The sequence below is a fragment of the Chinchilla lanigera genome, unplaced genomic scaffold (genome assembly GCF_000276665.1).
Source record: "Chinchilla lanigera isolate Chin_1 unplaced genomic scaffold, ChiLan1.0 scaffold00063, whole genome shotgun sequence".
NCBI classification, from domain to species: Eukaryota; Metazoa; Chordata; class Mammalia; order Rodentia; family Chinchillidae; genus Chinchilla; species Chinchilla lanigera.
Genome location: NW_004955464.1, coordinates 13,216,880 through 13,229,253, shown reverse-complemented (window position 1 = coordinate 13,229,253; position 12,374 = coordinate 13,216,880). Strand labels below are relative to the sequence as shown.

Here is a 12,374-nt window from a genome sequence, read left to right as displayed (position 1 = left end):
AGCTCTTTGACGCCCCGTTCCTGAGATTCGTTAGTCCCGTGACTCTTCTCCCGCAAACTTTCCTACTGGGCTTTTATCCTCTCACTCCCGCTTCTCCAATTCTTTTGAGTTTGGAAGAGTTGGGAGTATGCATAGGGAAGAGGCCCCAGCGCGGCCCTTTTACAGTCGTGTGCACCACCTGATAGGCAGAGACGAGGTGAAACGGGTGGGCGGGGAGCCACGACTTTCGAGCAGGTCTGGAGCGGGTAGATAACGGGGCACGACTGAATCCACCTAGAACCCGCACCTTCCCCAACATCCAGCCTAGCATATTGACACCTATTTTCACCCTGATCTGTTCGCCAGACCTCAGAGTTTTCCGGAGCTGAAGAATGACACGTTCCTTCGAGCAGCCTGGGGAGAGGAAACAGACTACACTCCTGTTTGGTGTATGCGGCAGGCTGGTCGCTACTTACCAGGTTAGGGGCAAGTCTTGGAAGCCTAGATGGAATTTAAAACTCTGGAGGATGAAAAGTTCTATAGGGTAAGGCCAGGGCTCTCACAGGCCTCAGGACTGACCCTTGCCTTCCCTCTCTGCCTGCAGAGTTTAGGGAAACCAGGGCTGCCCAGGACTTTTTCAGCACCTGTCGCTCTCCAGAGGCCTGCTGTGAACTGACTCTGCAGGTGAGGGGTCCACAAAAGACGGATCAGGTTTACTCCCTCAGCTTGCCACCCAGCAACTTATTTCCTGTTCTCTACAGCCACTTCGTCGCTTCCCTCTGGATGCTGCCATCATATTCTCCGACATCCTTGTTGTACCCCAGGTACCCGTTTAAACCTGATCCCGGAATGGGAACAGTGGAAAGGACGCTGTGGAAATCTTATCAGTCTTGCTAAAGTTCAAGATCAGCACTTATTCTAACTGGATAGAAGGGAAAGTGAAGGCTGAAAGAGATGGAGTTTTATTCTCCTATTCCTTTCCTCCTGGCATGGGCTGAACCTTTCCTCCCGGCGTTCCAGTTTGGGAACCCAAATGTTTTATCCCTCTCCAGGCACTGGGCATGGAGGTGACCATGGTACCTGGCAAAGGACCCAGCTTCCCAGAGCCACTAAGAGAAGAGCGGGATCTAGAGCGTCTACGGGATCCAGCAGCAGTGGCCTCTGAGCTGGGCTATGTGTTCCAGGCCATCACTCTCACCCGGCAAAAGCTGGCTGGGCGTGTGCCACTGATTGGCTTTGCTGGTGCCCCGGTAATGTGGGACAGGGCTGGGACTGGGGCACAAGATCATTCTGGCAGGTCTGGTATGGACAAGGGAAGGAAGTGTCAGTCTACCTTCTGGACTGTGACATCTTTGTATACTTCTGTAGTGGACCCTGATGACGTACATGATTGAGGGTGGCAGCTCAAGCACCATGGCTCAGGCCAAGCGGTGGCTCTACCAAAGACCTCAGGCCAGTCACCAGCTGCTTCGCATCCTCACTGATGCTCTGGTCCCATATCTCATAGGACAGGTGGTTGCTGGTGCCCAGGTAAGTCCTGTGGGAGAGGCAAATAGTGGGGTTTGGACTATGAGGACCAAGGGCATTGGTCTCCTAAACTAGAGGGGGCAGAGGACTTAGCTTGACCTTCAGAGATCTGACTGGAGTAGACAAGCCCACCAGAGGGACTTAATGAATGTTCTGAATGTTTGAAGACCAAAGCTACCACTGGGGTCTGGAGAAGGCAAAACTCTTTGACTGGAACTGATATTAACAAGGCTCTTGCAGTCATAGGGCTTAAAGTTACTTGGAGAAATGAGACATTTCTGTACATGGGGGCTGAGCTATTTCTTCTTTGTGTTAAATGTATTTTGTTTTTCACCATCTCTGACCTAGGCATTGCAACTCTTTGAGTCCCATGCAGGACATCTTGGCCCACAGCTCTTCAACATGTTTGCACTACCCTATATTCGTGATGTGGCCAAGCGCGTGAAAGCTGGGCTGCAGGAAGCAGGCCTGGCACCAGTGCCCATGGTGAGGATTGGGATAGGCTGGGTGAAGATGGGTCTGTAGAGCTTTAAGGGTTGAGTCCTGCATGGACTGAAGTGACCACTGGAGGGCAGCAGAAGCACAGCCAAGAAAGAGGGCATAGTTAGGCCCTATGTCGCCTAAGAGATCTGCTCTGTCCTCCAGATCATCTTTGCTAAGGATGGGCATTTTGCCCTGGAGGAGCTGGCTCAGTCTGGGTATGAGGTGGTTGGGCTTGACTGGACAGTGGCCCCAAGGAAAGCCCGGTGAGTGTTGGAGGGACAGCCCTTAAGTTTGGAGGTGGGTGGAGCTGCCTAATATGCAGTCACCAGAATGTGGCACTGGCTCTTGCTTCTAGGAAGCTTGTGGGGAAGACGGTGACTCTACAGGGCAACCTGGACCCCTGTGCCCTGTATGCATCCGAGGTAACAACTGGGGCCCCTATGTGTGTACAAGTCGTCTCTGTGCACTCCTTTGGCTGTGACTGTGGTTGTATGACTGTCTCCCTTCATTACGCCTATTTGTCCCTCCTCTACTCTATATACACAGCATTAAACCCTAGGAAGTAAGGAATTTTTCTTGTTCATTTGTGTTTACTTAGTGCTTGGCCCATGTGAGGTAGCTGATACATTTGGTTGAGTTAATGATTGAGTAACGTGGAGCAGAAACGTGCCTGCATGTGTATCTGTCACTAGTATGTGTGAGGAGGACAGAGCCTTGCTGACCTCCTCTATAGACAGTGATCTGTTGTTCCCCAGGAGGAGATCGGTCGGCTGGTGCAGCAGATGCTAGATGACTTTGGGCCACAACGCTACATTGCCAACCTGGGCCATGGGCTTTACCCTGACATGGACCCAGAACATGTAGGGGCCTTTGTGGATGCTGTGCATAGACATTCACGCCTGCTTCGAAAGAACTAAGCATACAACTTTTCCTTCAAGTACTGCTAACACAGAGATTGTTTCCAGGAGAATAAAAGTTCTGGAGTTGGAATCTAGTTTGTGGTTTTATTTGTTACAGATTCATGCCCTTATCCTCAGTCATGAGCCTTCCCTGCGGCCTCTTCTGCATTCTCCCTCACAGGTGTCTTAGGATCAGTGCACCTGTGCCATAGCACTTGATTCAGGATCCTTAATACCTCACGCTGTCAGATAGCCCAGTCCCAGAGCTATATGGCGTCAGGGAGGGCTTCCTAGCTGTTGGAGCAGTCACAGTTGGAGAAAGCAGTGGGGTCCCCACAGGCTACAAAGGCCAAATTGACAGGGCTTTGTGTTAGGGGAAGAAGGGGAGTACAGATCAAAGAGGGGTACAGATCAAAGAGGGGTACAGAAGTGGCTAAAACCCTTCGGAGAGTCCTAGGGAAGATGGAGTTAATGGGGAGAAGCTAGTTAAGCAAGGGGAAGGTAAGGAACCAAAGCTTAGACACCAAAAGAAGGGCATAGAGAATCAAAGCTGAGTTGCTTTGGATTGGAGACTTTGGTCCACACTATGAAGGCCTCTGAAGCCCAAGGGCCCTCTGGCACTAAGGACTGCTCTGCATTCTTTTCTGAGCACACTCTGCAGTTTTTCTCAGCATGTTGGGACTCTGCCCAACATAGGGACCTCCATTTCCCAGGACAAGGCTCTAAGGTGCCTACAAGCTCTGAAGCAGCCTGGTATGGAAGGAAGTTCTGTCATTCTGCATCTCCCTAGAGGCCCAACCAGTTCCCTCTTTCAGGACAATACAGAAGGGAAAGAAAGGCCTCATTTATTGAGAGAACACAATTTCTACTTTTAGAAAAATGATCTTCTCTGTGATCCATGATTTATTCATAGAAAAGCACTGTGAATTCACACACTCACTAAAAAAGGGCGATTGTGATACAGAAATCGGAGTGGCTGCTGCTTTTTTCTTTTTAAACCAACCCATTGGGCTGAGACGTTATAGGGGCCCTTGGCTGGAGAGCAAGACTTTAGTAGCCACAAGTAGCAAGTACAACTTACTGTTCAGTTTGGAGTAAAAAAATGACATAAACAGCTTGCCGAAGAGGAAAATAAAGCAGACAGAGAGAGGCCCTTAGTTCACACTCTAAGCTATACAATCCCTTTCCTATCAAACCCCACCCCTACTCTGGAACTAAGACACAAAACAGTAAATACCAAGACACTGATATTCAATTGGCTCTTCTGAGTGCCCATTGCTACCTTCTATAACAATTCCAGGCTGAGCATAGGGGTCAGGAAGGTAGCAGGGACATGATGACACTGTGGAGGTCAGCTAGGGCTGAGGCAGGTTGCCCACCAGGGCCAGGAACTAGGAAAGGAAAGGCCAAAGGCATGCCAGCCTCAGCCTCCAAATCAGCATCCAATGACTGTGACAAAGCAGGTAGAGGGAGCTTGAGGTAGAAAGGCAGGGGAAGAAAGCAAGTGTGGGTGAGAACTGTGAAGCTGAGGCATCCGATCTCAGAGCAGAGACACTGGTGCTTAGAAGTTGTCTATCTAGAAGGAAGGGGAATAGAGGAAGCACAGAGATGGAGAGCAAATATCTAACTGGTGAGAGAGGACAAGAGAAATGAGATCTGGCAAAGAGGGCCACCTTCATGCAGCCATTCTTGCAACATGATTACACAGATGTGCCCATGAGCAGAAATAACTGGGGTACGTACATAAATGGATAGCAGGCGCACACAGACAGACATGGATATATTCACACACTTATGTGTGCCCATGCAAACATGGGAAGAAAACAGTAAACACACAGAAACCCACACTCCAACACACGCATGACACAGGCACACACACATATATACATGCACGCATACACATGTACTTACACATACACACACACGTGGAAGTAGAGATGAAAATATATGCTCTAACATGACGGTGACCAGAGCAGATGGCTATTTTGAGCTGTTGCTTCCCTGACCTTCATCTTCTCCCTGTATTTGTTACTCAGTGTTGAGCAGGCTCCTGGAGAGGCTGTTGAGGCAGGAGCAGGAGCTTCAGTGTTCTCACAGCTTTGTGAGGCGGAAGTCTACGTCCAGTCTTGGCCTCTGCCCCTGACCAACCACTGGACTATAGATGCCCTGTGTACAGGCTGTGGTTTCTGCATAGACAAGACTTGGGGATTATTGTAACGGCCACTTCCCCCTACTACCCCCACTTGTCCACTGCCAACAGTATATACTCTGTAAAGGAAACCTGAGAAATGGTTGTGAGTCTCCTCAGAAAACAAGCCTATCCTCCCACCCAACTATGTTAAATGCCTATCAAATCGACCAGAATTATAAATAGTTACAACTTTACAATAATTGGCAACACATATGCTATAGTATTTACAGTATCATAAATGCTTCCGTTTCTCTGGTTAAGCAATCCCTGAGATGAAACAGTGTTCTGTGTTTGCGAAGGGAGAGAGGGCCAATGCCCAGGACACACAGGATACAGGGGTGTGAGGTGGCATGTTGTGGGGTTTCTCGTCGATCTGCAGGGCCCCGCTCCTCTAGGAACAGCGGGCTGTAGCGAGAAGCTTGCCAAGGCAGATGTATTAGCTAAAGTTGGACTCTCCCCATCCTTCGCCTGGTCCTTTGGCCTCAGCCACAGGTGGTCAGAGTCCTCTCAGGGTGGACAAATGTTTCAGTGTCCTTGGCCTGACTTGATGGTAGCTAGGAGCCCAGGCTGCCCTGGCAGGGAGCTCTCTGCTTTTTCAGCCAAAGCGCTCTCGGACCAGCAGCATCAGTTTCTTCTTGCCTTTGTAAATCTGTTTGAGATTGTCAATGAACTGGGCAAACTGCAAGTGGCCATCTTGGGGCAGCAGGAAGGTCTCCCGAGCCTTGCTGAGAAACTCAATGAACTCTCCATAGTGGCGGGGGCTGATGTGTGTCAGGCGGGAATGTGTGGTGTTGATGTAGGCATTGATGGTGGCATCCAGCAGCTGGCGCAATGGAGCTTTGTCAGTCGACATGAGCTTTCCAGAGCTGCGGCGGCCTGGGATGCCAGCCAGACCAGGTGCAGTCACTGTGCAGCGCCGCAGGATGTCTGAGAGCACTGTGGCACAGTGTACACTCTTCACCACCAGAGGGATGAGAGCTGCCAGCTCATTCTTGCCCAGAGAGTGGCTGAGAGCACAAGCCCAGAGCACATCGTTGATGGCTGGGTGGGTATCCTGGTTGTAGGCTAGGTTCAGATGGCTCATGGCCAGTGAGGCCAGCTTGAAGGCACGTAGCGGGTAGCCACGGAGCTCCATGTAGCGGGCAATGGTGAACAGCTGTGAATGCGTCATGCCACTGGCAGCAGCATCAATGGCGATCTGGTAGGCTGCCTCAAAGGCGATGTGGTCTTTCTCACACAGTGTAAGAGCTGACAGAGCACAACTTTGTGGATCCTTCATAGCACACTGCAGGGCCAGTGTGCGAGCACAGCTGGCCAGTTCCTCCCGTTGTGGATAGTCAAGACTGAGGCGCAGGATAGTGGTGTGGGATACAGCGGTGGCAGCTACAATACTAGTAGCCTCAGTAGGAGTGAAGAGTGTGTACCAGCTCTGCAAGATGCTCACGAGGGCCCGTACACCTGTCAGGGAGAGCTTGAGCTCAGCAGTGGCCATCCAGGTCCCGATCCAGGTCTGCCCAGATTACCATTTGGGGTCTGAACTTGGCCTGCAGAGATGAATTCTCCCTCCTCCGCAGCCTTGAGGTGATCTGAGGCAAACCAAGGCAAGGGGAGCATCCCAGAGGGCCAGACCCTGTTTGGGGTCTCTCCCATCCCTGCCTTCCCCAGGTCAGAGGTTTGACAGTCTCTGCAGTGCTCTTTGCTCCTCACAAAGATGAAGCAACAGAGCATGCAGTTCGTCTGACTCAAGGCAGGGGTTGCAGGTCTGCCTGGGGGTTCTAGCTGAAGTGGGGCCTCCGAGTCTTGAGCTGGGGCTTTGGACTCCAGAAGGGGTCCTGAGCCTCCAAGTTGTCTGGGGTTTCTCAGCAACGTGGACTAGGATTGGGACCAAACCACTGGGCTCACTACCTCCCAAGGGAGCACGTGAGTACTGGTGGACGAAATGCATTCTCTCAGATGTGTTTCTGATCAGAGTGCTGCTGACATCAGGATATGATCCTAGCAGTAAGAGCAGAGCTTGGGCTGGCTGAACAGAGGCCATCTTTTCTTACCAGCAGTCCCATCCTTTCCTAGGCCATCAGGAATGAAATACAACAGCTCTAAAGATTCATTGTCCTGACCAAGAGTTGGGCCTAGAAACTCTCTTGGGGTGAGGTGGGGTGGGGCAGGGTGGGGGGACTCACCCACTTCTGTAGCACAGGTCACCAACCATCGGACCATCTCCCGGCGCCTCCAGTTAAGAGTTGATAAGGTCATCCGCATCACCTGGGCATGAAAGTCACACTGAGTGGACGGAGCCCAATTGTTAGGACCTCTTCTTTCCCACCTTATCTTGTCATTTATTTATTTAAATATTGTGTTGGTGCTTTAAACAGCAATCTTTCTCCTGTTAAGTATGATCAGGGTTAAAATCTCCCCTACCCTTTTCATTCATTAATAGGTGGCTTCTCTGATAACCTGTTAACATTTTTTTTAGACAGTGTCTTTCTATGTAGTTCAGGCTGGACTTGAACTCATGACAATCCTCTTGCCTTATATTCCTGAGTGCTGAGGTTACAGGCACGTGGCTGTAATCTCTTAACGCCTGGCTCCAAATAAAATTCTTACATCTTTCTTGACTTGGAGGAATAAGAAGATGGAGAGAAGATGGAGACCCCCTTGGATCCTAAAGCTATTTTGCTTATTCTTAAAGATGAAGCCCAATTTAGAGTCCTTACCTTTTGCCTAGCCTAGAACTCATGTTCTTGGGGCACAGAGAGAGTCAGACTTGGTCTGTGTCAGTCCCCTGGGGATCTTACCTTTTGCCAGCTGTCATTAGAAACCTAAAGTGGGAACAGCCCTCCCCCACCTCATACCTGTAACCCCAATTCAAGGGCCACATTGAGCAGGGTGCTGTCTGTACTACTGTCCGTGGGAGTAGCAATCTTGAATGCATCTTGGGCCAGCTTGAAGATGAGGGAGGAAGAATGGATGTGCTTCTGTATTGCTTCCAGAATAGTCCGGAGTCTGCGAGTGTCCCCTATAGGTGTGGAGAGAAGGGGCAGGGGTAGGGTTTAACTTAAAGTTTCCCTAGGCCATCAGCTGATCACAACAAATACTGGTTGAACTGATGGCTATAATTCATTCAATACTTCTTCTTCTGAGTGATCAAGTTGTCTCCACTAACTCTGGTGGTTCCTTCTGTCCTGAGCTAGCCACATGAATTCTCTTCTCTGAACATTTTTATCTTTCTCTACTCTTCACCCACCATATCCTTAGGCTCTTTAAGTATCAGAAAAATTTCCTGTCTTTTTTTGAGAGATAGGGTCTCATTGTGTTCAGGCTTGTCTTGAACTATGTAGCCCAGGCTGGCCTGGAACTTATAGCAATTCTCCTGCCTCAGCCTCCCAAGTACTGAGATCACAGGTATGCGCCACCACACCCAACTTGGAAACAACTTTCTTGAACACCTGCATTTTGGAAACTACTAAACAGGAGACAGTGAGTTACATTACTGCCACAAAAGTATGCCAGTTCTATTTGCTTCTCACAACAACTCACTGGAGCTAAACAGACTCAAGCCACTGCTTCCTATTCAATAGACAAAGATTCTATAAAAGGTACTAATACACAAAGATAAGGAACACACCACCTATGAAGTGAAGACTATTATATGAAATTAGTATAGTGTATAAAATATTGGGATAGTTTTTCTGTTTTTCAGACAGGGTTTTGCTCTGTATTTCAGGCTGGTCTTGAATGCACTGTGTAGCCCAGGTTGCTCTCAAACTCTGGCAATCCTTCTGTCTCAGCCTCCCGTGCACTGGGATTTATTATAAGTATGTGCCACTATTCCTGGCTAAAAGATTGGTAAGTATTATGAAGGGTAAATATGTGAAATAGAACAAAATGTGGGTCCTATTTTTGTTTTGTAGCTGTTGATAAAATAAAATGATGTAGTGGTTAGAGTACAGGCTTTGGAGTAAAGTACATTGGGGACTGAACCTGGTTCACCCATTAAACAATTCATTCCATCTATAAAATGGAAGCAATAACATTTAGGCTTCTATTGTTATAAAATGAGAAAAATAGCAGTGTTTAATACATGTATGAATAAATATAAATAGAAAAGCCCCAGGAATGTTTATACTAATGTCTTATAATACTTGTCTTTGGGTGTCAGAATTATGGAAGAGATGTCCTTTATTTTTTACCATCTTAAAAATTTTTTTTATATTATTATTTTAGGGCAGGTTTATGTTTACAGAGAAGAAACCTGGTAGTAGAGATCCATATGTCCTCTATTATTAACATGTTACATTTGTGTAGTACTGTGTAGGTGAACCAATATTGATACATTATTAGCTGTAGTCCATGCTTTGCTTAGGGTCTCTCTTTGTGTTATATGATTCTATGGGTTTTGACAAGTGGATGTTATGATTCACCATTACAATATCATACAGAATAATTTCACTGTCTTAAAAAATCTCTTTTGCTTCATGTCTTTTAAACCTTCCCCATTCCCCCTGAACCTCTGACAACTAAAATGTCTCCACAGATTTGCCTTTTCCAGTGTTATACAGTTGCAATCACGCAGCATGTACCTTCCACACTGGCTTCTTTCAATATGCAGTGCATATTACACTTCCTCTATATCTTTTTTGTGGCTCAATAGCTTACTTCTTGCTATTGCTAAATAACATTTCAAATTGTATGGATACATCACCATTTATCTGGTCACCTTTTATTTTACTCTTTTTTTTAGGTGCTGGGGATTTTAGGTAAAGTGTTCTACCACTGAGTTACATTACTAGTTCTCTGTTCATTTTTTGAGGGACATCTTGGCTGCTTCCATTTTAAAGCATTTAAGAATAAAGATAAAATAAATATTCACGCCCAGGTTTTGGTATGGATGTAGGTTTTTCAGTCATGTGGGTAAATACCTAGGAGCAAGATTCCTGGATCATATATGGTAAGAAGAGTTATTTTTGCAAAAAAAAAAAAAGACAAACAACCAAAACCTATCCAAATGTCTTCCAAAGTGGCTATACAGTTGCTCCCCATCACTGCCAGCATTTAGTGTTGTGTTTTGTACTGTAGCCTTACTAATAGTGTCTGGTGGTATCTTGCTGTTATTTTAATTTGCATTTCATTCATGTATTTACTTACCATCTGTATATCGTCTATGGTAAGGTGTCTTTTCAGATCATTAGCCACTTTTATTGATTGAATGATTGATTAATTAACTGTGGTAATAGAAGTTTCACTGAGCAGTAACCCAGTCATTTTTTATGTTTTATTTTGAGGCGAGGTCTCCCTAAGTTTCTAAGTTACCGAGTCTGGGCTCAAACTTGTGATCCTCCTGCCTCAGCCTCCCAGAGTGCTGAGATTACAGGTGTGCATTACCATGCCTGGCTTTAGCCAATTTTTAAATTGGATGGCTTGTTTTCTTATTGTTGAGATCTGTGTGAATTTGGGGTTACAAATCCTTCATTAGGTATGGTTTGCAGATATTTTGTCCTAGTTTGTGGCTTACCTTGGCATTTTTCCACACTAAAATAATTTTATTTGCTTGAAAGCTCATATTGTAACCATTAAACCAGCCTAGGCTTTGATTCTGTGAGTCTGTATCACATATCACAGAAGAAACAAACTATGACCCATGTACACGGATGACAACTAAATGCTCTGAGTTACATTGCAGTTTTAAAATCTCTACAGCCTAGAACTCATCAGTCACAGGGATTTTAGCTCTCTCTGGATGTCCTAAGAGTATTTGTACTTTTTAAAAAATGAGTAACCTTATCATCCTTCAGCTTCTGGTTGATAATGCTAGTTAATCCCTGAGGGTTAATGATGCATGGGACTCAGGGAGACTTCAATACCACACAACCCCTTCATCAATGCTGGCAGTAGATGAATTCTGGATAGATATTTCAGCCTAGATTCCAAGAGGTCAGCCACATTTAATCTAGTATCCCAGCTGGTGTATCCTTTTAGCTGATGACTTCACAGGAACTTCCAACTGGCCACCATCTTAAGCACTTCTTTCCAATTTTCCTTATCACTGTCTGTTGCCATTTATAGATTCAGTTCCTGGAAGGAAAGCACCTGCTGCACTCCGACTACTCCATACAGCCACACAAGTTGCCATGTTCTCCCAAAGTCCATCCATGGTAGGTGCTGGAATGAATGCCAAAGTTTTCAGCCATACGATAAATCCAGCAGAATCCAGATTACATGCATTTTCTATCACCCAGGGTTGGGTATCACACTTAGTTTTTAGATAACATATATAAGCATGCACACTGGCCTAAAAACCACAATCATGATGCAATCAGGTTAGTACTTCATGAAAATGAGGGACAATGAATTTAAAAACATTAATATTTCTCTGCACCAGATTGAGATGATTCTCTCCATTTTGTTGATGGAATTGTATAGTTACCATCACAAACTTAGAATTCATGGTTACAAAACAGTCCTTACTTGTTACAATTTTAGGTGTCTCAAGAAATAAGCTTCTATGCTATAGAACCATTTCTTTTTCAAGATCAGCTTCTAAACCACCCAGAAGGGCACGTTTACAAGCCTAGACTTTCCCAGAAAGTCATTAGCACATGCACTATCAACTGACCCAACAGCATGACAGTAATCTTATCGTCTTAGACCATCACCTCTTCTGCAGCTTGCTCGATGGTTATTCTTTAAAGGGTTGCGATTTCAACCAGGTGAGGGAAAGCTCAAGACCACTGGAATAGTTGTGTGAAGAAGGCTGCATATGCTGTGATTAGTTACTTTTCTCTCATTACTGAGACAAAATACCCAACACTCAAAGTTAAAGGAGGAAAGGTTTATTTAGCTCACAGTTTGTAGAGGTTTCAGTCTGTAATCAGCTGGCTCCAAGGCAGGGTGGCACATGGCAGAGAGGCAATAGTTCATGGCAGCAGAAGACAGCAAAAGCAATGAGGGGGCACAAGCCTCTTTCTGTCCCTTATACTGTATATAGGCTACCCTAAGGTGGGTGTAGCACTCACACCCTTAATCCTAGCACTGAACCGTGAATCTATCAGAAACTCTAGATTCATACACCTCTGAAAAGCCTGTTCCCCACGACCGCATGAGGCTTTGGGGGGACACTAGACATAAACCATAACATTATTCCCCTGATCCCCCAAAGACTCATGTACATTCCTTTATGCAAAAGGCATTTAGTCCATCTCTAAGAATTGCTAAAGTCTTAACAGTTTCAGCATTGCCGAAAAGTCCAAGTCCCAAGTCTGCTCTGAGATTTAAGGTAAACTCTTGGCCCAGGCAGC

At 46.4% G+C, this 12,374-nt stretch overlaps 2 protein-coding genes and 1 pseudogene across 3 annotated transcripts in view; 1 reads left to right on the top strand and 2 right to left on the bottom strand.

Moving 5' to 3' along the window:
* Positions 1-345: 345 nt before the first annotated feature.
* Urod (uroporphyrinogen decarboxylase) lies at positions 346-2,983 on the top strand (the record flags this gene model as incomplete). Its single annotated transcript, XM_013521739.1, is given in 9 exon segments — positions 346-458; positions 584-663; positions 741-803; positions 1,032-1,229; positions 1,348-1,509; positions 1,855-1,992; positions 2,152-2,252; positions 2,345-2,411; positions 2,745-2,983. Coding segments are annotated over 9 exon segments (1,084 nt in total), but the record flags the coding sequence as incomplete, so codon positions are not given.
* Positions 2,980-12,374, bottom strand: part of Zswim5 (zinc finger, SWIM-type containing 5) — a 176,558-nt gene continuing 167,163 nt past the window's right edge. For both annotated transcript variants that reach the window (XM_005398718.1, XM_005398717.2), the window contains exons 12-14: positions 7,932-8,095; positions 7,260-7,341; positions 2,980-6,537 (exon numbers count right to left, since the gene is read on the bottom strand). In XM_005398718.1, coding sequence (XP_005398775.1) covers positions 5,675-6,537; positions 7,260-7,341; positions 7,932-8,095 — 1,109 coding nt within the window. In that variant the 3' untranslated portion in view covers positions 2,980-5,674. The remainder of the gene's footprint in view (positions 6,538-7,259; positions 7,342-7,931; positions 8,096-12,374) is intronic.
* The window catches only part of LOC102021640, a 14,213-nt pseudogene continuing 12,630 nt past the window's right edge, over positions 10,792-12,374 (bottom strand).